Source organism: Anabas testudineus, chromosome 3 (assembly GCF_900324465.2).
Source record: "Anabas testudineus chromosome 3, fAnaTes1.2, whole genome shotgun sequence".
Taxonomy (NCBI): domain Eukaryota; kingdom Metazoa; phylum Chordata; class Actinopteri; order Anabantiformes; family Anabantidae; genus Anabas; species Anabas testudineus.
Genome location: NC_046612.1, coordinates 27,677,692 through 27,701,068, shown reverse-complemented (window position 1 = coordinate 27,701,068; position 23,377 = coordinate 27,677,692). Strand labels below are relative to the sequence as shown.

General features: G+C 40.4%; 3 protein-coding genes across 4 annotated transcripts in view; 1 reads left to right on the top strand and 2 right to left on the bottom strand.

Annotated features, from left to right (window-relative positions):
• ccdc102a (coiled-coil domain containing 102A) overlaps positions 1-2,000 on the bottom strand; it is a 60,802-nt gene extending 58,802 nt beyond the window's left edge. The window contains exon 1 of the mRNA XM_026378576.1: positions 1,822-2,000. The gene's annotated coding sequence lies outside the window, so the exon portion shown is untranslated. The remainder of the gene's footprint in view (positions 1-1,821) is intronic.
• A 2,956-nt stretch (positions 2,001-4,956) lies between these two features.
• On the top strand, positions 4,957-13,751 carry txlng (taxilin gamma). Its single transcript, XM_026379022.1, has 11 exons — positions 4,957-5,028; positions 7,196-7,304; positions 7,647-7,791; positions 7,932-8,023; positions 8,257-8,427; positions 8,726-8,920; positions 11,040-11,159; positions 11,338-11,412; positions 12,514-12,606; positions 12,685-12,780; positions 13,308-13,751. Exons 2-11 carry the CDS (start codon positions 7,212-7,214, stop codon positions 13,629-13,631), a joined length of 1,404 nt encoding a protein of 467 aa, XP_026234807.1. The 5' UTR covers positions 4,957-5,028; positions 7,196-7,211; the 3' UTR covers positions 13,632-13,751.
• A 101-nt stretch (positions 13,752-13,852) lies between these two features.
• On the bottom strand, positions 13,853-23,234 carry rbb4l (retinoblastoma binding protein 4, like). 2 transcript variants are annotated; one of them, XM_026378185.1, is made up of 12 exons: positions 23,078-23,234; positions 22,390-22,534; positions 22,024-22,169; positions 20,698-20,874; positions 20,417-20,532; positions 19,867-20,027; positions 19,655-19,781; positions 19,479-19,556; positions 18,525-18,601; positions 18,251-18,308; positions 17,961-18,071; positions 13,853-17,857 (listed from the first exon to the last, which is right to left on the bottom strand). In XM_026378185.1, the coding sequence occupies exons 1-12, from the start codon at positions 23,091-23,093 to the stop codon at positions 17,786-17,788; spliced, it is 1,284 nt and encodes a 427-aa protein (XP_026233970.1). In that variant the 5' UTR covers positions 23,094-23,234; the 3' UTR covers positions 13,853-17,785. The 2 variants fall into 2 exon arrangements, with proteins under 2 accessions (XP_026233970.1, XP_026233972.1); XM_026378187.1 differs by having other exon boundaries at positions 20,698-20,871.
• Positions 23,235-23,377: the final 143 nt, after the last annotated feature.

The window sequence follows — 23,377 nt, the reverse complement described above, 5'->3', positions numbered from 1 at the left end:
GCGAGAAATACAGAGATACCCCCACAAAACTCATGACCCACACCTTCCCACCAAATAGTCAGCTTTAAACTATCCTGAAGTTGCATTTCTGTTAGTTTCCTTCTTGTGTGTGCTAAGCCTTGGATGATTCACCGACTTCTTGGCCGTTATCCAATGCAAAGATATCCACTTTAAAAACCACAGAGATTTGATCCAAACTTCAGCAGTGCAACAGGCTCTGTCTGCAAACAAACCAATCACCCAGGGAGCAGGTTTAACCCCCACCCCCTGAAGTGTCAGTCAATGTGTGTACATAAGCTGTGCAGCAGAGACTGTGAATCTGCTGGAGCAAGGGAACCTGCATTAGGTTTCAAACCAGCAACGGTTTAGTTGACAACAAGAAAAAGACAGACTTAATCTATGCTAAGTCACCAGGCTACAGACCATCCTGAATATTTTACCATATACAGTTAATCAAAAATAAATGCTGACAAATTTCTTTGTCTTGCTGCTGAAATGCAATGCACAAACATTACAAGTCCTTTCATTTGGGACTCTTCAGAATGAAAGTGGGGGGTATTTATTTAAGGATCCGACTGCGGGATTTCCTGTAACAGTTTGTAATGTTTTTAGAAAAGTCAGGTCCAATAAAGCAAGGACTTTTTGACAACAAGATGGTAAAGTGACAACAATTTGCTCCGTAAAATGTTAGGAAATAGTGTAATAATGGCGCATGACAACTTCTTTACACCTGAAATGACCGACCAACCACAAAGTTATTTACACATATCAGAATAGTGCTACTTTTCAATAGCTAAAAGAACTACAGGAGAAATGTGCTTTCATTTAACTACCACAACTCTGTCATGTTCAATGTAGCTGTACCAGACTTCTGTGCAGAAATATGACAGGAACAATTTCATCAAATAATAAGGAAAATTATGACTTTATCCAAACATCTAGTGTCAGCTTTTCATGGACTGCTTGTCCGTTTGTTTTTTAATACACAATAGTGTATGTAGTAAAAGTAAAATTTTTATGAAGAAATATAACTTAATACATATTCTTTCTTTCTTCGTAGACGTCCAATAAGTTTTTAAAGAAATGTGTCACATTCTGAATCCATCCTTGTTTATACTGGGCCATAGAGTCATAAATTTGGACTGTTGGGATGAATAAGACAAAAAGTCCTCCAAAACAGCTGAGTGTTGTTAAATCCTGTAGCTGTTTCACAAAGACTCCTGGGACTGAGCTCTCTCTCAAACAAAGCAGTGTTTAGATTTGTTACCTGAACAGCAGAGGGACAAACTGGGGCAAACCCAGCCCTGCCTCCACATTTAACACACTTCACATGGAGCTAATCGCAAACCAACACCACCAAGAAGACTACATTTCGAAATACTGCCAATCATCGCAGATGGGTCAATCAGTTTTCCAGTGAGCTGCTCTTCATAAATTGTTAATCCATCCACAGGTTATTTCTCAAATGGCACTGTTAGAGTGATCATTCATGGATGACATTACGACTACAGTTGTTCGCTGTAGAGTTTATGCTAACTTAGGTAATAGTCAGGCTAAACTAAACTTCGATAGCCAAAGGTGCTTTTCCTTTTATCAACAATGTGGTCTATGTGACATACCTCATGGATAAAACAACAAACAGCGTGCACCGTGAAGTATAGTACTGTTACTTGTAAATTCGTACACCCAAATTCTCTGCAGCCTACATGGAAAGATAGAGGAGAACATGATTCTGGTGTCATCTGACACCAGTGTCTCTCAAAGCAGTGGGCTCACTCAAACTATCAGCCACTATAACAACAAAAGCACAGCACAACGCACCGTAAAGGAGGCACCGACGAACACCGCTGATTTTTCCTCCTGGAATACGTATTTTGACCTCGTTGAAGCGGCTGAGGCTGAGGTTTCCCCGTATTTTTTCCTGCCAAACCTCCGTCCGGCTCGGCTTTTCTTCCCGCTGTTATTCCCTCCGGTCTGGATGGAAACGACGTCCTCGGAGAGGAGAGGGAGGGTCTCGGGCGCTTGGACCAGAGCTCTAGTCCGCCTGACCAATCGGATATCGGTATGACAAGAAGCTACTGCTTTGAGCCAATCGAGTTGCTTTCCCAACACATAGCCGAGCGTTAATTGGTTAGATGAGTAAAGACCTCCCAGTTGAAATAACTATGGCACAGGCGGAGAGGACCGCCTACTTCACCCACCTTCACCATGACCAGCGACACACGATGCAAACAGTCCAAGTGAATACGTTAAAAATGGCTGACAGATACATTTTAAACTTCTGTATATTATAAATGCCACTGTCACCATCACATGTCAACCCAGTTTCCTGAAATTCAAGGTAATGATTGGAAATGTCATAGATTTCAGACAACAATAAAATAAATATGTAAATACATAAAGTTATAGAATAAAGTGAAAAGCTGGAAGAATTTGGGCAATGTGGGTTTGAACGTTTGTAGGTTTTATTTATGTGTCAAACAATACACAAGTGATCAAAAATGATTCAAAATAGTTGCTTATTATTTTTCTGTCCAATGACTTATATTTCACACACACTGACTATTTGTAACATTTCTTGTTGACAAATCACTAATTTGGTATGTCCTAATTTTCCTTTATTTCTTGAATACTGACCGGTAGTAGTATCTTATATTATTGCTTGTGATAATTATTTTTACAATAGTTTAGTATTTTAACACAGCCACAATTATGCAACAGTAAGAGGGTGAAAAAGTAGCAGATTAGTATGAATACCATAAAAAAAGTTACACCATTAAAGCTCTGCTTTAAACATGTAAATTAAGCTTCTTATTAATGGTGGTCTTTTCTATATAGTATGATACAAATAGCTCTTAATTTGAAACCTTGTCATAAAAAAATCTTGATCAGCATAAATAAGTGTTAAACTAAAAGCTACACATCAGCGATTCATCAAATATGATAAGTCCAGCAAGTTTGACAAGTGTGTAACAAGACACAAACCTGACACCATCTGATGGTAAAGCCAAATACTCATGTCCTCACTTAATAACTGCACTTTTTTCCTAAATACCAATAGGTCTTTGTTTTCCAAAAAAATATGTCAAGATGTCAAGGCAGCATTGTGAAGACAGTAAGTCTCTCTCCTGAAATACTGTGTGGCTACTATGTATGTATACTGTATGGCAAAGATTAAGTCTTAATTTAATATAGAACCCTTTGAGATAAACTTAAGATCACAAAGCACACACACTCCAACTACAAACTATGTAATCAAAGTAAAAAACTAAACAAAAAATGTTAGAATGTTTGAATCAGTGTCTCCTTTTGGTTTGCTCTCCTTACTAATGTGGTGGGGGTCTTTCATAAAGCTACAACAAACCTTTATAACACATAGTGAAGGCAGCAGTGTGGAGGTTCAGTCACAGTTCAGTCATTCGTTGTAACCAGGTAAATCTAAACTCACTCACTGGTGTAAAGGGAATGGTCTGCACTTACATAGCACTTTTCTACCTAGCTGGTACTCAAAGTGCTTTACACTGCATCTCATTCATTCATTCATTCACACACCAATGGCAGAGCTGCTATGCAGCTGACCTGACTCACCAGGGGCAACTTGGGGTTCAGTATGTTACCCAAGGACACTTTGGCATGTGTGGCAGCCAGGAATCGAACCACCAATCCTAAAATTGGCAGATAACTGCTCTACCTATTAAGCCACAGCCATCCCAAGGAGACAGGTTGATTTCTTATCCTTTTACAAAAGTCAAATAGCATTGGGTAAGACATCAGAATTATGATGCACCCTAGCAGATTTTTGACTCTGTATTTGTCATGTTCAGATTTACCTATATAGAGTTTTAAAGTATGCAGTAGTTAAGTATCCAGTCTATATCAAATTGCAAATAAATATCTACAATTAAATTTATTGTACTTCAACCATTTTTCTGTCATGTACTGTATTTGTTTGTTTACAAGTTTGGATTTGGAGATTGTCAGTATTATTATTATTCTTTTTTGGGGGGTTTCTACAGCAAAATATTGCTTAACCACAGTACAGTAATTTAGTGGCATCACAGTCTGAAATCACTGTTTACAGCTGCCATTTACTGATTTACCTGAAATGGTTCTGTAACTTTAACATCACCAGATGGACAGGGGTCAGCCTCTGCACTCTCTGGCAACAAAGTGCCATAAACAGCAATCTGTGATGCACTGTGTGCTCTGACACCTGTTGACCATGGCCAGGCTTACATTTTTGCCCTGCTGACCCCTGTCCATTTGTGTATTTTACAGTTTTAGAAGCCTCAATAATCAGTGTCTGCAGAGGAATCCCCAAAAATCCTCCTTCAGATTTTAAGTTTAGATCCACTTGGTCCACACCCTTACCCAAAGAAAAAAAGCAAGCCCCATGTAAGTGTATGTCAACCTTCCAATGCAATACTCCAAACATTATGTTAATAACGTCATCATAAAAGAAGACGATTGTGTTCATTGGGTGAAATGGTTTAGATGCTTTAACTACTTTCTGCAGGATTGTTGTTGGGTTAGATATCAAGAGGCTGTTGTTTTCCTCCCTCCCTCACGTCCCAGGAAAAGAGGAGCTGGGAGATTCCTGCTTTGACTTCAGTTTAATTAAGCCAGAATAAAATCGGAAGTACCTTCAAATTAAAAGCGAGAGGCGTTGTTAAGAGCGAAATTACATTCTTATGTAATTACCAGTAACTATAACAATACCCCATTGCGAGTAGAAGCGTTACATTAAAAAATACAAGTCAAATTATAGATTTTATCAGCCAATTCTACGTAAATACAAAATGAAGTGACCCCTGTGAGTGACATATTCATATCGACAGAACTTCAGAAAAAATGTGAGAAATATCCGTCAGAATTGCACATAGAGCATACAAGTTCTTTTGAAATTCTTTAATTTTATAAGTGATCCTATATTTTGAAAAGCTTTAACCGGATGTTGTGCTTGTTATCTGACAGTCGCAGCTAACTTGATAACTGTGTCCTGCTTTCATCCACAGTGAAAACATCCAGGTAAACGATTTAGTTATTTCACCAATACATTTGCTTTATTCGTACTTTATTATGCCGCTTTTACATACCGTCAACACAGTATGTGACCTGCCACTAACAAATGAGCGTTTAGCTTTGGTACTTTCTATAATATATATGGTGTTTGCCGAAGTAAAGTTCACTACTGTTAGCCATGGGGGCTAGTTATCAACTAGCTGTTAGCTCTAGATTAGCACAGCTAACAATAGCAAACTTAGCTTACCTTAGGTATTTGCTTTACATCTCCACTACTGAGTCGTGTTAACTTACTAGTGTTTTCATTATGCAATGTAACGTTAACATCTGTTGTTTCTGAATTAATACAGTAATGTTAATGCTACGACAGAGACAAGCTAAATAATGAAACATGCGTTTAGCAAAGTAGCTAACACGACATGAGCCCATGTAACGTCACGCCAGACCCGCTTTACAGTTTAGAACGATTACGGTGATTATGTTGATCAGCAAATGCACAATACCGATACTAAATTTTTAGACATTTTTGTTGATGGAGAATAAAATCTCTTTTAATTCGGCCTAGTTACTATAATGTAATTTGTGCGCATGTGTATTTTGTCTAACTTTTTAAAGTTTGTAGCTTGTTGTAGCTAATGGTAAAACTACTAGAGATCAACAGGATCTTATTTTATCTTACGTAGTTTACTAACGTTAAAAGCCTTATTTTGATTCAGCAAAGGGATACGATATAATGTTTATCAAGTGAGGTCGTCTTGAAGTTGTCTTCAAATAAATTTTGTGAAGTAAGCAGTGTGGCTTAACTAAGCTTTTTTAACTTACGTGTTTTGTGTGCTTGCCAGACTCAGAATAGTTATGCAGGAAACTGCAGTGAAGTTAGATAACCTAGCTCTGGTTTTGGAAGAATAATTGAAGATCTTTTTTCAGCTCCAAGCGATCTATAGTACATAACTAATAGTTGGATTCTCGTCAGCAACACTTAGCATTAACTATCGTTAACGTTAGTACTTTGTGTTTTGTGTTTTTTGTTAGCTTGTATCGTACCCCAATTAGCCTGCAATGTGAGCTAGCTTGCCATTAACTTCCGTAAGTTACCTGTATTTGGTCGGTGAATTTTGTCGTTGAGTCTGACATGTCTAGCTTTGGTTATCTTCAACCTGTTGGTATTCATTAATGTGAACGATTGTTCGAGGCTACTTAACCAACAGTTGGTGTCAGCTAGTTACAATTAACGTTAGTTGACGTAGACATAAAGAAAAGTACGTTAAACTTTGATGTTTGTAGGCCTCTGGCTGCAGGTTGTGTATAGCTGCCATTTTCGGTCGTCAAGCGGCTTGTCCATTCTGCCGATGTTGGACATGTGGTTAACATTTGCTGTTTGGTGTCGTTTATCTCAGTTTAGTCATACGTCAACAACCCAAAGCTAAGATATTTTTGGTGATGCTTATTTAACACTGACGAGAGTGAATGCCGTAATCTACTGTATCTGTTCCTGGTGGTGTTAGCCTGTAGCTCAATTACACAGGTACAGCGCCGAGGTCTGACAGTGTGTTGACATGTGTTGGAAAATCTCCAGTACCTTAGGCGTGATATTAAATGCTTTCATATTGTTATTTTGTTATTATATTTTATTATATCATTGTCAGACTTAACTTTTGACTTACAATGTTCTAATCTTAAATTTTGGTCATCCGACTGGACTTAACCTAGATCTTACTGCAACAATTCAATCCAAATGGTTCCATCCATCTACTGTACTGTATGTTAGCTGGCCATGCTGATGCAACAGACTGGCTACTCCTTGACTATCCCCCTGGGCGTTGCAGATTTTTTTGGGAATATACAAAGACAAGCAGTGGGCTCAGTCAGTGAGAGAGACATTTCCAATTTGATTTGATAACAACAAAAAAATTATTGCAGTGATAACCTCTGTCTTGTAGTATAATAGAGTCTAAAATGTTGTGGTCTCTCACTTAGGATAAATTTTAGATAATCTAAAGATCTATTCAAATGAAACCACCTGATTGGATGTAATCACCTTGCTAAGAACCAAAGCAGCACCTACACACCAGTGCTCTTTAAAATCACTGTCGTCTGAGAGTGACTCAATTAACCTAGATACACTCCTACAGTCTTGTTTCACTAACAGTTCTGGTGTATTCTGATTTTCTAGTTTGTGATTGGAGCTCATGGAGACAACAGGAGTTTGTGAGATTGATGTGGCATCCAGAAGAATAGTAGGAGGCAGTGATTCTCCACCTGACCTGGACAGCCCAAGTCAGGTAAACATTGTTAGCATGTCTTCTTTTTGTGTGTGGTATTTTGTTATTGCTCTATTATTTGTCTTGCTGTTACCTTCTGTAGCAATGAATAATGCAACAAAGTGGCCAAAAAGGGTCTGTTGTTTAGTCATCAGGGGCTGTAAACTGCATGGCTCTCATTTCTGCATAAGCAACGTGGTTGAGTCCAAAAACATCCTGTCATTTAATGCATGTCCACAGTCAAACATTACATTAAATGATGGAACAGATATGTCAATTCAGTAGTAGCCTGGTTGATAGAGCTATTCAGTGAGGCATGACAGTATATCTGCTTTGTAGTCATTTGTGTTTGGGTCTTATCAGGAGGAGGCTGCAGATTTTGGTTTGGGGTTGTGCTGTGCTGAGGAGAGGGGGGAAACTCCAGGCAGGGAGGACAGCCCAAGCCACCTAGGGGAGGCAGAGCTTGACCCTGGAGGAGACTCCAAGACTGGAGAGGACAAGGCCTTTGGTAGGAACACTACTTTTAAAGTTAACAGTGCCATTCTTACTGGGTTGGACCTGTAACATTCACTGTATTCACTAAAATCCAGTACTTGAATGCATCCCTGTGCCTTAATTTTTACCTCTTTTTTGTGGTTTATGTTTCAGGGAAGGAAGTTGCTCTTTTGATGCAGGCCCTAAACTCCTTAGCCACCCCCGAAGAGAAACTGGCTGCTTTGTGCAAGAAATATGCAGATCTTGTAGGTTGAATATGTGCTTTTGAATATTCACGCTTCAGGATTCTGATGCCACAAATCTTTTGGAAAAAGCTGGCATGGTTCCAAACTAACGCATATAACTTCTCTAATGCCCCCACCATAAGTTTACACACAGGTTAAATTTGTAAAAGTTAATGATGAGACAGTCTACAGAAAGGTGGTGTAATGTTTGAATCACATAAACAGACTATTTTTAATGTTAACTGTGTTTTAAGTTGGAGGAAAGCCGCTGCATGCAGAAGAGACTGAAAGCTCTGCAAAAGAAGCAGTCTCAGATTGTAAAAGAGAAGATCCATCTTCAGGGGGAGCACAGCAAGGCCATCCTCGCCCGTAGTAAGCTGGAAAGCCTCTGTAGGGAGCTGCAGAGACACAACAAAACACTGAAGGTACCCTTTAGCCAATTGCAATTATACTAATAACAGTGGATATATCTTTATTTAACTTGCATTATAGGAGAAGGGCGCCGCTAACATTATACATGAACCACTGCAGTGATTTTGTTCAGTAGCACAGATGCTCCTGTTTTTCTTGTCACTCTCAATTGGCCTTTTGCCTGCAGCATCTGACAATGAATGACCATTTTCAATTTAACCTTTGTGTTTCCCTCTTTTTGTCCTCTCTTCTCTTCCTCTTTTTAAACTCCTTGTTGACCTCCTTTGTGTTCCCACATCGTCCACCTGACAGGAAGAGAACGCCCAGCGGTCAAGGGAGTATGAGGAACAGAGGAAGGAGGCCATGCTACACTTCCAGATGACTTTGAGTGATATTGAGATGCAGATGGAGCAGCACAGCTCCCACAACACCAAGCTGAGGCAGGAGAACATGGAGCTGGCCGATAAGCTTAAAAAGCTTATTGAACAGTATGAGCTCAGAGAGGAGGTAACACAGCACAACACAAAGTCAAACAATGCTAAGCTGGGCTCTGCAGATAAAACACTGAAGCTTTGTGACCATGTGGGAAAACTGTGGTAGTCCACAAACTGGACTTTGATAAAAAATATAATAATAAGTTTGTTTTTATGATGGATGGTGTATCTTGTAATAAGGTATTAGATACTCTTAACATGTTGGACATTATAGAAAACCAGAGGACTAGGACAATAGGCAGAAAAAAGCATAGCAATACCACTAATGTGAAGCACTAACATGAAAGGTTGATGTAAGCAGCTTGGCTTGTATTATGGAAACTTGATACTGGAATGTAGCATGGACCGCGCTGCATTTTTCAGTTTGAACCTGACCTAAACCCTAGACCAGGGGTGTCAAAAGTACGGCCCGCGGGCCGGAACCGGCCCATCAAGGGGTTCTGTCCGGCCCGCAGGATAAATCTAAAAGTGAAAAAATGCAATGCGACACCAACTAGAATTTCTAAAAAATAAACTATTCCTAAATTCTCCTCTAGGGGGCGCTACTGTGTTTCAGACATGGAGTAGCTGAAAGAAGAAGAAGAAGAAGAAAAAAGACAAAACAATTCTGAGATAGACACAGCTAATGTTCAGTGATTATTACGATACATCTACTTACTTTTGTACTCCACCCTCGTTGTTCAAAATGTCTTTCTCAAAAAAGAGAAAAGTGGACACCAAGTGTAGAGTTTTCCAAGTAAAATGGACCGCTTCCTATTTATTCACAGAGGTGAAAGGGAAACCTGTGTGTATGGTGTGTATGCAACACGTGTCGGTGTTCAAGGAATATAATATTCAGCGCCACTATGAGACTCAGCATAGTGAAAAATAGGACAGCATTCATGGACAACTGAAAAGAGAGAAGATAAATGAATTGCTGGTGGGTCTGAGGAAACAGTAGTCTGTTTTCACTCTGAGCCGAGAAGTCAGTGATGCAGCAGTAAAAGCCAGCTGCATAATTGCCAACGAAAATTGTATGTATTCATTTTTTTATGTACGTTTCATGTATAAATCTTATATTTACCGGCCAGGTGATTATTTTCTTTCGTATAAATTTAAAATGGCCACAGCTTAGGTTTGTAAGATGTGGGGAGTCAATTTAAGTTTTGAGAATTATTACACGTGGAAAATGGAGTAAAAATAATTCCTATGTCTTGATAAATTGATTTAATCTTAAATTGCAATAGGCTAACATAATTTTCAGATCTAAATACCTTTTACTTTTGTGTTTTGTCACTGTGATCAGTTGTAATGCACACATGTAAATGATAAACTGAAGCAAATTGCACGTTTTTCTTGACAAATCTGACTTTCTTTATATTTTAGTTTTGGATCATTATATAAAAAAATATCCTAATGTAATTGTACTTCTTTTCACTAAAATAAAGGGGAAAAAATGAATTTATTGTTATTTATAGTTATGATGAGCTATGATGATGAGCTATGCTTTGATTTTAATGATCCTGCCCACTTGACATCAAATTAGGCTGTATGCGGCCCCTGAACTAAAATGAATTTGACACCCCTGCCCTAGACTGTTATGGCCGAACTTGTCTTGTATTTCATATCTTAACTGGAATCTAAACCCATGCAGTTGACTTTGTTCTGTGTCTTCTTCCGTGAAGCCAAATAGCTACGTCATCATTTTAATCTTAATAGAACTTTAAACTAGAATAAGGACGAAGCATGGATTTGTGTAGCTAGCTGATTTTTTTTTAGTTGTGAAGTGAAACATTTAGACTACAAACAGTTATGCCTAAATTTCTGTCCAAATCCTTGGATACCCACGGGGTTCTGTCAGTTTTGAGCCGCTGGTATCCACTCTCTATACCGGACTCAAAGAAGACAGTCCACTGACTTGAGCCAAAAAATGTTTTCTAGCATCTGGAATTTCTTCTACGTTATGTGGCTCATTGCTTCCCACTGTTTCCTCTATCGACCTGTCGAAGTAGCAAGACTGCATCCAGTTCTTTTAATCCATGATAAACACTCAAAACACTTTAAAACTATGTGTAAATGAAAATTGTTTCAAATTCTGATCACAGCTGCTCAAAGAAGTCTAATGGAAATGGTGATGTGTGTCCTTCTTGCAGCACATAGACAAAGTTTTCAAGCACAAGGAGCTGCAGCAGCAGCTGATGGATGCCAAGCTACAGAGAATCACAGAGATGATGAAAGAGGTGGAGGAGAAGCAGCAGAGAGAGAGAGACTTTGTGAGTACATCTTCTGTGCCTGTTCTGTTTTCATTGCAACATCAAATCGCAGTAGTAACTAGCCAGTAGCTGAGGTGAAATCTCACATCTTAAACAGATTAGGGATCATGTTGGTGGCAAAAGTATGTGCTCTACTTGTAGGAACAGTAACTGTAATGACTGTACTGTGATACTCCAGCTGCTGAAGGATGCCACAGAGTCCAGACGAAAGTGTGAGCTGATGAAGGAACAAGAAACACAGCTTAAACAACAGGTAAGTACACATACACACTGTAGTAGTAGTGTTGGCATCTACGTTGTGGTTTCACAGGCAAAAACTGTAGTCTCTAGTGAACACCAGGCACTGCTCATCATCTGGCTTATACTGTCCCTACAGTAAAGTTAGTACATTAAAGGTAGCCAGGAAACTAATACTTCTCTGCCAAGCCAATACCAAAATAATGACACGTAAGAGTACTTGTTTTCTATGGTACGGAAGATACCAAAGGTACTGCGATAGCTGTCCTAAGACCTAGAGAACGTGATTACTCTGGCACTTAGGAGGTCAGCATAAAAACCTTACAAGTGTAGTCAAAGAGAAGAAGGATAGTAATGCTGTCAACGTGTCAAAGTGCAGGTGCAGCAGCAGGTCTGCAGTGAACTGCCCACCTGAACCTGGTATTCACATCTACAATCCCTCCCATCCTCTGCACTCTGCCAATGAGGGGGGAGGGGGGAGGGGTGTAACAGAAAATTTACATTTACATTTACATTTAGTCATTTAGCAGACGCTTTTATCCAAAGCGACTTACAGGTCAGTACAAGGTACAATGGTAGGCAGAGCAGCATGATGAGGTCTTGCCTAAGGACCCCTACTGGAGGTAGGCCACAGCTGGGATTAGAACCCCAGTCTCCCACATGGGAAGCAGTGATGCTACCACTACACTAACCAGCCGCCTATTTGAGAAGCACTGCAATGGAGACATTTCTTTAATGGTTTTCTCCTTGGCTTAGATATTTTGCTTTGTACCTTACTTGTAAGTCGTTTTGGATGAAAGCATCTGCCAAATGAATGTAAACAGTTTGTCAACTTAGCTAAACAAGCCATAGCCAGGCATTCAGATGTGTATGAAGAATTCAAGATGTAGTTTCAGGTAATTTTATAGTGACATGTCATTGGTACTGCCAAAGGCATTTTCACACAATGAAGTCAGGGTTTTGATAGTTGTGTAAATGAGAGGGGGGAAAAAAAACCACACAACTAAAAACGTGTCACGATTCATGATTTACTCTTTGCACAATAAGCTAAATACAGTAAGTGAAACTGCTCTATAGGTGTCATAACAGACATCTCCCCCCTGTTTCTATCACTCAGCTCTCTCTGTACATGGACAAGTTTGAAGAGTTTCAGAGCACTTTGGCCAAAAGCAACGAGGTCTTCACTACTTTCAGACAAGAGATGGAGAAGGTGAGAAACGGCGAAGCTGCCACTGCCTTTTGTCTCACTGCTTTCCCTACTGACTGTTAACTGTCTATTTTCCCATAGATGACAAAGAAGATAAAGAAGCTGGAGAAGGAAACAACACAGTGGAGGACCAAATGGGAGAGTAACAACCAGGCACTGCTGCAGATGGCTGAGGAGGTGACCCCCCCTTTTTTTAAGATCCACCTTCTTCTCTTTCTGTTCCTGGTAGTTGTGGTGGTAACAATAGCAGATTTGTTTAAAGTACACAAACTCCTTACTGATGCAATAGTGCAAGAATTTGCTTAAAAAATACTTCACCACAAGTAGAAGTAACCTTTAATGTTACCCTAAATTATACAAAAGTACAAAAGTAAGAAATACACTAAGGAAACAGTGCATTTTAAATAGTGTAGAACGTGATGCTGTTAACTTAAAAACTAAAATAGAAATGTGAAAATTCTAACTCAGATGTGTTGCTACCTACAGACTGTGGAAACAAAAACAACCATCAGTAAAGGTGGAGCTGATTTTAAACAGTTCAGTAAAATACAGATTTCTTTCTTATTGTACATAAGTCCAGTATACATATACAGTATAAGTAAGTGAATGTCCAGTGTTAGACAGGAGAGTGTCTTATCTCAGAACTGATCTATGAGAACAGACACCGGCTGAACATATACATGAAATGTGCTGCTGTTTTGTAGAAAACTCTGCGTGATGGACATTTCAAGGCCCTGCAGGGGAAGCTGGAGCTGCTGGAGAGGCTGTGTAGAGCCCTGCAGAAAGAGAGGAATGACCTTAACAACCGGCTCAGTCTTCTCCAGGAGCAGGGAGACAAAGACACCACAGCACCTGCTGAAGCACAGCCACAGGAGCCTTCAGCTGGAGAGGAAGATGAGGAGGAGGAAGATGATGCGGTGGTCTTGGCACAGAGTGACTGGCCAGAGACGGAGGGCATCCATCAAGCTCCCAGACCGCCCGAACCCGAAACCACTACTGCTGCGGGGACAACTAGCCAGCCCGCTTAAGCAGAAACCACACAGCGGGACTGAATGAACCTACACCGTGTGTGTGTGTGTCTGTGTGTCTGTATCTGTGTCTGTGTGTGTGTGTGTCTGTGTGTCTGTGGGTCTGTGTGTGTGTGTGTGTGTGTGTGTGTGTGTGTGTGTGTGTGTGTCTGTGTGTGTCTGTGTGTGTCTGTGTGTTCTGTGTGTGTCTGTGTGTGTGTGTGTGTGTGTGTCTGTCTGTCTGTCTGTCTGTCTGTGTGTGTGTGTGTGTGTGTGTGTGTGTCTGTGTGTGTGAGAGAGAAAGGGGTGACAGCAGGGCTTCACACGCCTCCAGCCTAGTTCCAGAACCAAAAACATGTTCAATGGAGATAGAAATCTCTTTTCTTTTTTTAAGTCTCTCCAGATTTCTAGACAGAAACTGACCCACATCTTTTTGTGTGATAGATTTAGAACAACTAAATGGCTGTATCAAAGATTCTAAGGAGAATGTTTGCCCACATTTATGTTGATTGTAAAAATGATGCTTCATACTGTTTTCTACCATAACTGTATTTTCATAGGAACCTTCCATATCTATTGTTCAAATGAAGCTGTTCAAAGTTAAATTGGCCTTTTATTCTTCTTGACATGGACCCCAGCCCACTACCCCACCCCTCAGGTGTCACTTGTCTTTTTGGCACTTGAATGAATGAGTGTATGAATGCAGAAGTGAGTCCTGTGCTTTTGTTGTAGGTCTTTTTTTTTTTTTCTTCTTCTTTTTTATTAATGTGGTCTGAAAAGCTGGAAGGGGAAAGGGCCCTCGAGTCTGAGTTTGGATGCAGGGTGTTTAACATTGTTTTGATCATATCATATTTTAAAGTGGATCATCTTCAGTTTTTATTATCTCGATTTGAGTCCTTGTGAAATAGGTGGGGTATGTGTGCTAGTGTTAAACTGGGAAAGCTAGCAAGCTGGCTAAAGGGCTGCTACATTTTAATCTGAAAAAAATCTCTAATAATCATTTTCAGGCTGACCAAGACTGTTGGTCTCCTACTGGCGAGACTAATTAACTCCCAACACGTGTCAGAAGAAACAAGTTTGAACTGGGTGGAAATGGTCACAGCCCTACTAGCTAGCTCGATTGGACTAAGCGTTAACAGGACAGCGCTGGCAAGGATGCACATGTACATGCAAAGTCAATCAGGTTTAAACTCCCAATAAAAGGTAGATTTTAGAATTGATCCTCCCTCATCTGATTGATCAGTTCTAGCTCTAAAAGTTTACCACAGGCTTTCCCTCTGCTTTGTTTGAGCTGGGGCAGTAGAGTGGCTTCTTCTGGCTCTTTGACTGACGGAGAACTGGTTTATTCTCTTTCACAAACCATGTTCTGAGCATTTCTACCAAAAGGAATTTGCTTCAGAAACTAGAATTGTGGTTCCAAGCGAGATGCAAGACTGATCCAAGTGACAACTGTGATGATTTTGGTATCATGAGTGGATGTGTGCTAAATACAGAAGATGGCAGTAAAGCACCTGAAAGCTGTTTGCTGACTGCACACAAGCATCCAGAGATGAAGCTGAATGAACAGAAGTAGTGTATTTCTTATGTGGAGAAAAGAGACTTTTAGTTTCAACATTAGTTTCTTACTTTTGGCTGTAACGCATAATCCAACATGTCTGATTTTGCAGGTCTGTTCTGTGCCAAGTGTGTCATGTCACTGTTTTCTTTTTTCTTTACATCAACTACATCATTAAACTTCTGTGTAGTCAGTCAGATATGAGCCTAGTTCAGCAGTTCTGAAGCGCCATCATCTACTTTCTCATCATTTAATGTAAATTGTGTTCCAACATGGACAAAAACTGAATGTTTTTTTTTTTCTTCTTCTTTTTTCGATTTTGAATAAAAACATGTCGATTTCCATCAGTGATTCATCTTAACAGGAGCCAGTCACAGTTACTACGTGAGGAAACAAATCTATGGTCAGCAGGGTCAAATCAGAACAGTTTTATTAGTAAAACCTTTTTTTTTTTTTTTAATTCCCTAAATCAGCGTCACTTCACACACCTAGTATCCTGTCTGCTAACCTTGTAAAAATCTTCAAACCCTGTCCACTGCGTTACATACGTAGTGAACAGTGTTGCTCCTGTGTAGTGTGCTATCATAACTATAGCTCTTCTTAATGTGGTGGTCTGCTAAACTCGAAAAACTGCTTCATCTGCATCTTTATATGGAATCTCAGTCTGACCCCTTATCAACACTTTGTTTTATTTCATGTGAGATGTGTAGTGAGAGTAAGTGAAGTTGTTAACTTAGCATGATGAGTGGTGATTTCCAGTGGTGAGGTGGGTTTCCACTGCAGGAACATGACTAATCTGGAGCTTCCCATTACCTTAGCTTTTAGTGTGAAGGTGGTCAGTTCTGGTTTGGCTCTCCAAATGAGGCCTTGTCATTATGCTGGCTAGATCTGAAACGTAATGTGGAGGTAAATGGGAAAATTACCTGAAGCAGCTGGTGGGGTTATACGTGGCTTCGGCATGATCATTGCAGATCTGTGACACGCAATAGTCACTTGGCCACGAGCACGCGCTGAAACATACCCGTTTGAATGTAGATGTAATTCCTTTTCTTCTATTTAGTTGCTGTTTACAACCAGGTTTTTAATGCTAATACTCAAGAGGACAAAACAACAAAAAAAAACAGAACAACTGTGAATCTGAACCAAGACTGTAAGGTTTAGTTTCTGCAGTTGTAAGCTACCAGTTCGGCTGTTATTCCACTGTTACCAGCCTGTTCTCGTTGAGTTGACTATTTGGTGAAGTGAAGGAGAATCACAGGGAAGAAGCAGACAGATGATTTTCCTTTGAATACAGTCTGTAGCGTTTATCCTGAAACGTGTTGCTTACCAGCCTTTAATTCCTCATGCACTCATTCACATCAAGTGGTTTCCTAACTAAAGCTATGAAGCTGACATGAACAGGGTCAGTGTGTATGTACCTTTGTCAGGTAAAGCACAGTCGTGATCACACTGCGAGCTGAGGGAGGTGTTTTCAGCATCCATTTCCTCTTTCTTTGGCGTTGCCCCAGATTGACTCTCAGGTAATGTCAGAATCTACCTCTGCAGGTGAGACTGTGAAAGAAGAGGCATGAGTCACCATAGCTTCAGAGAGCTTTATTTTTACTAGAAAACAATGAGCCCACACTTTCCCCACTTTCTTTGATTGTACGAGGTTCTTATAGTCCTGTCTGGCTTTTCAATAAACATTTTGTAGAACTTGCAACTACTGTTGATTCATGTCTTCACTCAAAGTCATTACTGGGGTCTTGTGTCATTTCCTGAGTGTGAATGATTTCTTAAAATGTATACAAAGGAGATAAGTACATTTTGAAAAGTTGAAAAGTTTTATTGCAATTTGTGGTGCAGGAAACAACACAAGGGAATTTCACATTATGTAACAACAGAAACAGGAGTTTCCCCTCGAGTGCACTATTTAAGTCTCACCTTTCTCACATCCAAACCAAAATAATTGAGAGTTTTCTGTACCTCATGAACAGAAGGCCAGTGCAGTAGAGAATGCTTTTTCAGAGGACACCTGTGATGCATCTGCTAAATAGGACATAATATAACAAATGCAGCAGCCACAAGTGCAGGTGGAAAAATAAGGCAGAAAAGAAAGCTTCCATGACCAGCACAGCTAGATGGAACAATCCCAGAATTTCAGTGCTCACACCATCTCCTGTGCACGATTACATCCATATTGAGATCATGGCAGAAGCCCATTATTCTAGTGGTTTCTTTGCTATCTAGTTAAAATGTAAAATGACACTTAACTGGCATGAGCCCTTTAAAATTAACTTTGTGCATCGAGTCTTCAAAGCCCTTTCACCATAAAAATCTAAATTCTCCAAACACCGAGGGTACGAAGTACCACCTGAGCAGAATCAATCCTATTCCGAGTGCTTATCTGGTGATGGGAACCTAAGCCGCAGTAACATGAGCAAGATGAGACTGAATCCAACAGTCTGTTAGCAGTAGTGGAGTCGGTGCTGCTCCGCGCTGTTCATTCATGTGGAGGGGGAAATGTTTCATACTGTGCTTAAGATGAGCTGGAGAGGGAAACAATGGGCTGGGTGTGAGCTCAGGGAATGGAGGAAGGTTCATGCCCGGAGAGACAGAAAGAAACGCGTGCAGAGCTGGGTTATGATCCCTGAGCCTCCAGCTCTGATGCAGGGGTGTTGTCTGGCTCTTCGTCATTGTAGATGTTCTCTGCCTGAGAGACAAGTAACAACATACACAATAACGCTACTGAGCCAGCTCGTGTCAAGTCAAGTCAAAGAAAAGGTGTGTGTGTGTGTACAGACAGCTGTATTTACCATCTGCCAGACTTGCATGATGTTGTCCTCCGACACAGAGCAGATGATCCAGGGTTCATTGGGGTTCCAGGAGAAGTCAGAGATTTTCGCCGTGTGTCCGCCATGGATGAACTGACGGACAAAACATGGAAGTTGGAGACACTTGAATAACGTCCACAGGTAAAGCAGAGTTGGAGTTAGTGACAATCGATGTATTTAGTATAGTTGGCCACTAACCTGAGAAGCTGTTTTAAACTTTCCCCCCCCCAAAGAGGAGTCAGTGATGCTGTTTTTAGGACTTGGTCACTTACCAGCAGCTCTGGTGGGCCATCCTCAGCATCTTCTGCTGACTGCTCCTCCCCAATTTTACTGAACACAGACAACGTAACAAAAACCTGAGTCCATATGACAAAGTCCTTGTATCATGCTGCATGTGCATGTTGCAAAGCGGGACTAAACAAGTGTGACATTCACATTTACTGATAACAAACTTCCAGTTTTTTATGTTTTTCCTACAATCAGAAAGATTTGGTTATCCTTCACTTTTCCATGTAAACACACAGGAGTGCGGTGGACAGGCTCTACCTGAGGTCCCAGACGTTGAGACGTCGGTCGGTGCCGCTGGAAGCCAGGATCGTCTCATTGTGAGGAGACCACTGCACCTAATGAATCAGACAGTTGGACACTAGGAGATCAATGTACTGCTTATTTGTTAAAAAACATCTCCTCAGACTTTCTGTTTAGATTATAACAACCCAGAAGTACCAGCTCACTGTTTGGAGCCACAATAGACCTTCTCATATATTAATACATAATGCTGGTGAATAAGTGTCAGGGGAAAACAAGCTGTCGGTGCTAGTTTTAGTACAGAGGACTGAGAGAGAGCTCAGATGCATTGTGCAAAGATAATCAGCTGGAGCTCAAGTACTGACTATTTACAATAATCAGGGGGCCTTACATTAGAAACATCTCAACCTACACCACCCACCACAAGCTCAATAATACACATGTGGTAGAATTACATTACATTAGATTGTCCAGGTGTACCTTATAAAAAGGTCAGTAAGAGTAAATCTATCTTCTAGAGGACAGGTTTGTCCACAGTTATGAGACCAGAGCAGGTTGCTGGTTAGTGCCAGGAGTTTGGCAGGATGCCTGAGATGAACTAGGATTTACAAAAGCTTATTTACAAAACTTACGAGACTTATGAAAAGACTGATTATGAGTGTCAACATCTCGTCCTAGGAGCCATATTTAGCTCACAGATTATTCTTCAGTGTTTTTATGTTCATTATGTTCTTTTTCACTAGCATGGTCACCTCTTCACTCCTCACACAGACACACAAGTTTCTGCCTACAACCTACAGCGTAAAGCTGTGAGCTGGCACTGGCTAGCTGACGATGAGTAGTGTAGCTTAAGAACACACCATTAATGTGCTGAAGCTAAGATGGTAAAGAACAGGAACTGTCTAAATACTTGGTCTAGTCTATAAATACCAAGACAACTTGGTGACAGTTGTGACACTTACAGCACTTTACCTGAAAGATTTCATCTTTGTGGGATTCAAAGGAGTGGAGCTTCAGTTTGAGGTTCCTCAGATCCCACAATGCCACCGTCTGAGAAGAACCAGAAAGCTTTGCATTACACATTTATTCTAAATCCTTCCTTGGCTGAGTTTCATCAGTGCAGGTATATCACTGCGAGTCTTCTCTACCTTATCAGCAGAACCTGTGGCAAGAATGAACTCGCTGTAGGGATTGAAGCTCAGACAGTTGACCTCAGCAGTGTGAGCATCTACTGAGTGGCTGGCTTTAGATGTGTTGTTCGACCGAGTGTCCCATCTGGTTAGAAAAGAAACATGATCATGAGCAATTTATTGTTCCCATTAACAAAACCTGACGCCCCCAGTTTGTACGAACCACTTACATCATGAGTTTCTGGTCATCAGCCACTGATCCAAACAGGGATTCATGCAGCAAATGCCAGGAAACATCTTCTACCACTGCTGTGTGGCCGGTGAAGATGGTCTTGGCATCCACAACCTTCCCTTCCTTTGGGCCAGCACTGATGTCCCATAGACAGATGGTCTGAAGAGGAATAAAAGGGAGAGGACAGTGTAGGAATAGGTTTTTATCTCATCACCACACTGAACTGTCATAACATGGAAAAATGCTGCATCACAGCACATTTCCAAAACAGTCTTGATATAGTTTTAAACTAGCAGACAGAAGCTGTTGATGCTTCAAAATATTTGTAGAAAGAGGGCAAACAATAATTGATGGACGGAGGTTGGGATGAGCAGAAGAAATGCTTCCTTAAAACCAAACCTTCACCTCGTAACCAAAGTAACATCAATAATGGAAATAATCAGTAGTTTCTGCAGCAGTGTTCTGCACAAACATACTGACACATGTTCTGCTCTACTCAACATAACTAGCAAACCAAGGCCTGTTGAGGTTCTGTTCTAGTCACTTACATGGTCATCAGACGCACTGAGAAGGTTGCCGCTGAGATTGGGATTCCAGGAAAGGCCGTACCCTTCCTTCTGATGACCTTTCAACCTTAAATCAGGATTACACTCCCCACTGGGATCTGAAACACACAAAGACACACTGCAGTCACCTTTGTGGTGTAATATAAATATAAAATATAATAATAATATATATAAATAATAATATAAAATATAATAATATAAAATATAAATATATATATATATAGCAATGCACATAAGTTGTATATAAGCACGGCAGTGCCCACCAGGCTTAGATGGGTGTTTATTGTAGTCAAAGACCAGCACGTCAGAGGTGGGTGTCTTGGTTGCGATGATGCAGGGATTCTGGGGCATGTAGCGAGCTCGGTTCACTTCTCCCTCATGGTTGATCTTGATCTCAATCTCTATTTTCCCACTTACTGAACCAAATCCACCAAACTCTGACAAAAGAACACATCCAAACTGTAGCAAGGCAGACATTGAACTCCACACCTTTGAAATCAGCAGATTAATCCATGGTTTGGAGTATGTTGTTAAGTCTGTTTTTTTTTTTTACATGCACAATATATCTATCGCTGATATTTTATTTAGGTCACATTTTATTCAACAAATCAGTGCTTGTTATCCAAAGTGGTATCCCTGGTAAGTGTTTTAGCTGCCAAGGGCACTCATATTTGCCATATTTAGAGTTTTCTGATTAAAGAAAATCCTTGTGTGTTGTGTTACAGCAGCAGGCACGACTTAAGAGCAAAACTTAAAAGTTTGAAAGGACAAAACTCACTTAATGGATGAGATTTGAGTATTATTTCACTCCTGATGTTCTAAAATGCATGTTAGATAGTGTGTATTGAGGTTTAGACATTGGCTGTACCTTAAAATGTTAATGACCACATTAACATACTTATACAACTTATGGCAACACACCAAAGAAGCCATGAGCCTTCAGTAGGCCCACACACAGCTGGGAACCATCAACGTACCTGCTGGGAGACAGAAAAACACCATTTCAGCATTCAGACTCAATGGAACAGACTTGATTTTTTTATTTAATCATTACCTTTACAATATAAACATGTTCATGTTGTTGTCCTAAACTTCTCTGTGAGGTTTGTTACAGGTCAGATTCACCAAATTATCTTAGCTTCATACAACAGGTCTTGTGATTGTCATCCTTACTTGTGTATAAGCACAGATACAATCAAACAGTAAGCTCTTGTAAGTAAACAGTCAACAACTGAGTTTATGTCTTCTAACCTATTGTATTTTTGAGGCATGACATCAGCTGATGCTGCTTGTCAATGTACACTGACATTGTTTGGATGTTTCTAAGTCAAGGTTGCTTTAAATCAAAACTCCATTCTCATTTTCACTAATTGGACTCCAGCTAATCAATGACATCTGAATCACAGTGTTTCTTTCTTTTTTCTGCCACTGTGCGTAGACTGATTGATAGTAAGCATCTTAGAAATTCCTTTATCTTTTATCTGCTTTCATTCCTTTATCCTGTGTGTACACCTTTTTATAAATGTAGCAAGCAAATATTTAGCTGCTCTAATACAGCAATCCAGCTGTTTAACTGCAGGTATATTTACCTCCTTTCTCACTGTCGTAGTGTGAGGCATCAAACTGGGCATCATCATTTGGTACCTGGACACTGGCAATCACCAGGTGGTTCTGTTCATCTGACGTATGGGTGCCCAAAACCAGCCTGTGGACGGTGTAGTCCTTCCCCTCTGGCCTGCAAAGTTCCACAACATGAATAAGTTTAATCTATAATTGACATAATATATAATGTCATATATAATACTATAAGGAAATTGCCAAAAAGAACTAGAACTAGAACTGGCAGTGAGGAAACTGGGATGTCAGTGGACACCAGTTGTAAAATGGCACCTGTTAATCTTGTTGCTGGGACTGAAATAGTTTGAGGAGCAGTGAGATAGAGACCATGTGAATACCTGCCAACATCTGGAAGCCACTGGACAGTGAGGCTGGGCCACTCTAGCGCATGAGTCATAACCAGGTCATACAGGAAAGGGGTGTTTTTCTTCCAAATCTTGTACTCTTCATTAATGACTCTTTCTTCCACTGCATCGTCATACACTTCAAACAAAACATTATTTACAGGTTACAGGTATTAGTGCCAATGTCATCGATTGTTCTATCTACCCCTAACATGTACTTACATAGCTACCATAAATTGATTAACGAGTTCAATGCCAAGGTAGCGTTACATCAACGACTCTCTGACAAAAGAATCGAGCCTAGTAAACACAGTTAATGTGATTGTTTTGTCCAGGATTCAGAGGTGGTTTACTGCTTGCTGCAGGGACTACGGCGTGTTTTGCTGAAGGAGGCTGTGGCGCTGTACGTTAACAAGAAGCAAACAAGTTGAAACAACTGCTGTTTGCTGGACTGAATGTAACCGTACGGTTTACGTTACTGGGTTTAAATCAGAGGCTTTACTCTGTGTTCTTTTAAAGTAACAGCAAGCATACAGTTCGGCTAAAACTAAATAACCTGCAATCAGGCGTTTGGTATGCTAGCATAGCATGCTAACGAAAAATAACAGACTTCATAGAGAATAACAGGGCACGAGGAAAATTAGCCAACACTGTCTATACTACGTAGTTCCAATAAACCTACCCTCTTTATCAGCCATGTTCCAGACACTGCTGTGCGCTGTGTCACTCTGCCGGAGAGAGCAGTAACTAAGAAGATGCTGTTTTAGTGAGTGCTGCTGTTCCCTGGCTAGGAAACCTTCGGTGTTGTATCGCTGCTAAACTCCACTTCTTCCTTTTCAGCGCCGAATGACTCACAACGAGTTGCGCATGCGTCAGTGCGCGCATATCGACGAGGGTCAACACTGCGCGCGAACTGCGCAGACTGCGCAGCGTTGCATCAATAGTTTGACCATTTCAAAACCCCACTTTCCCCCATGGGATA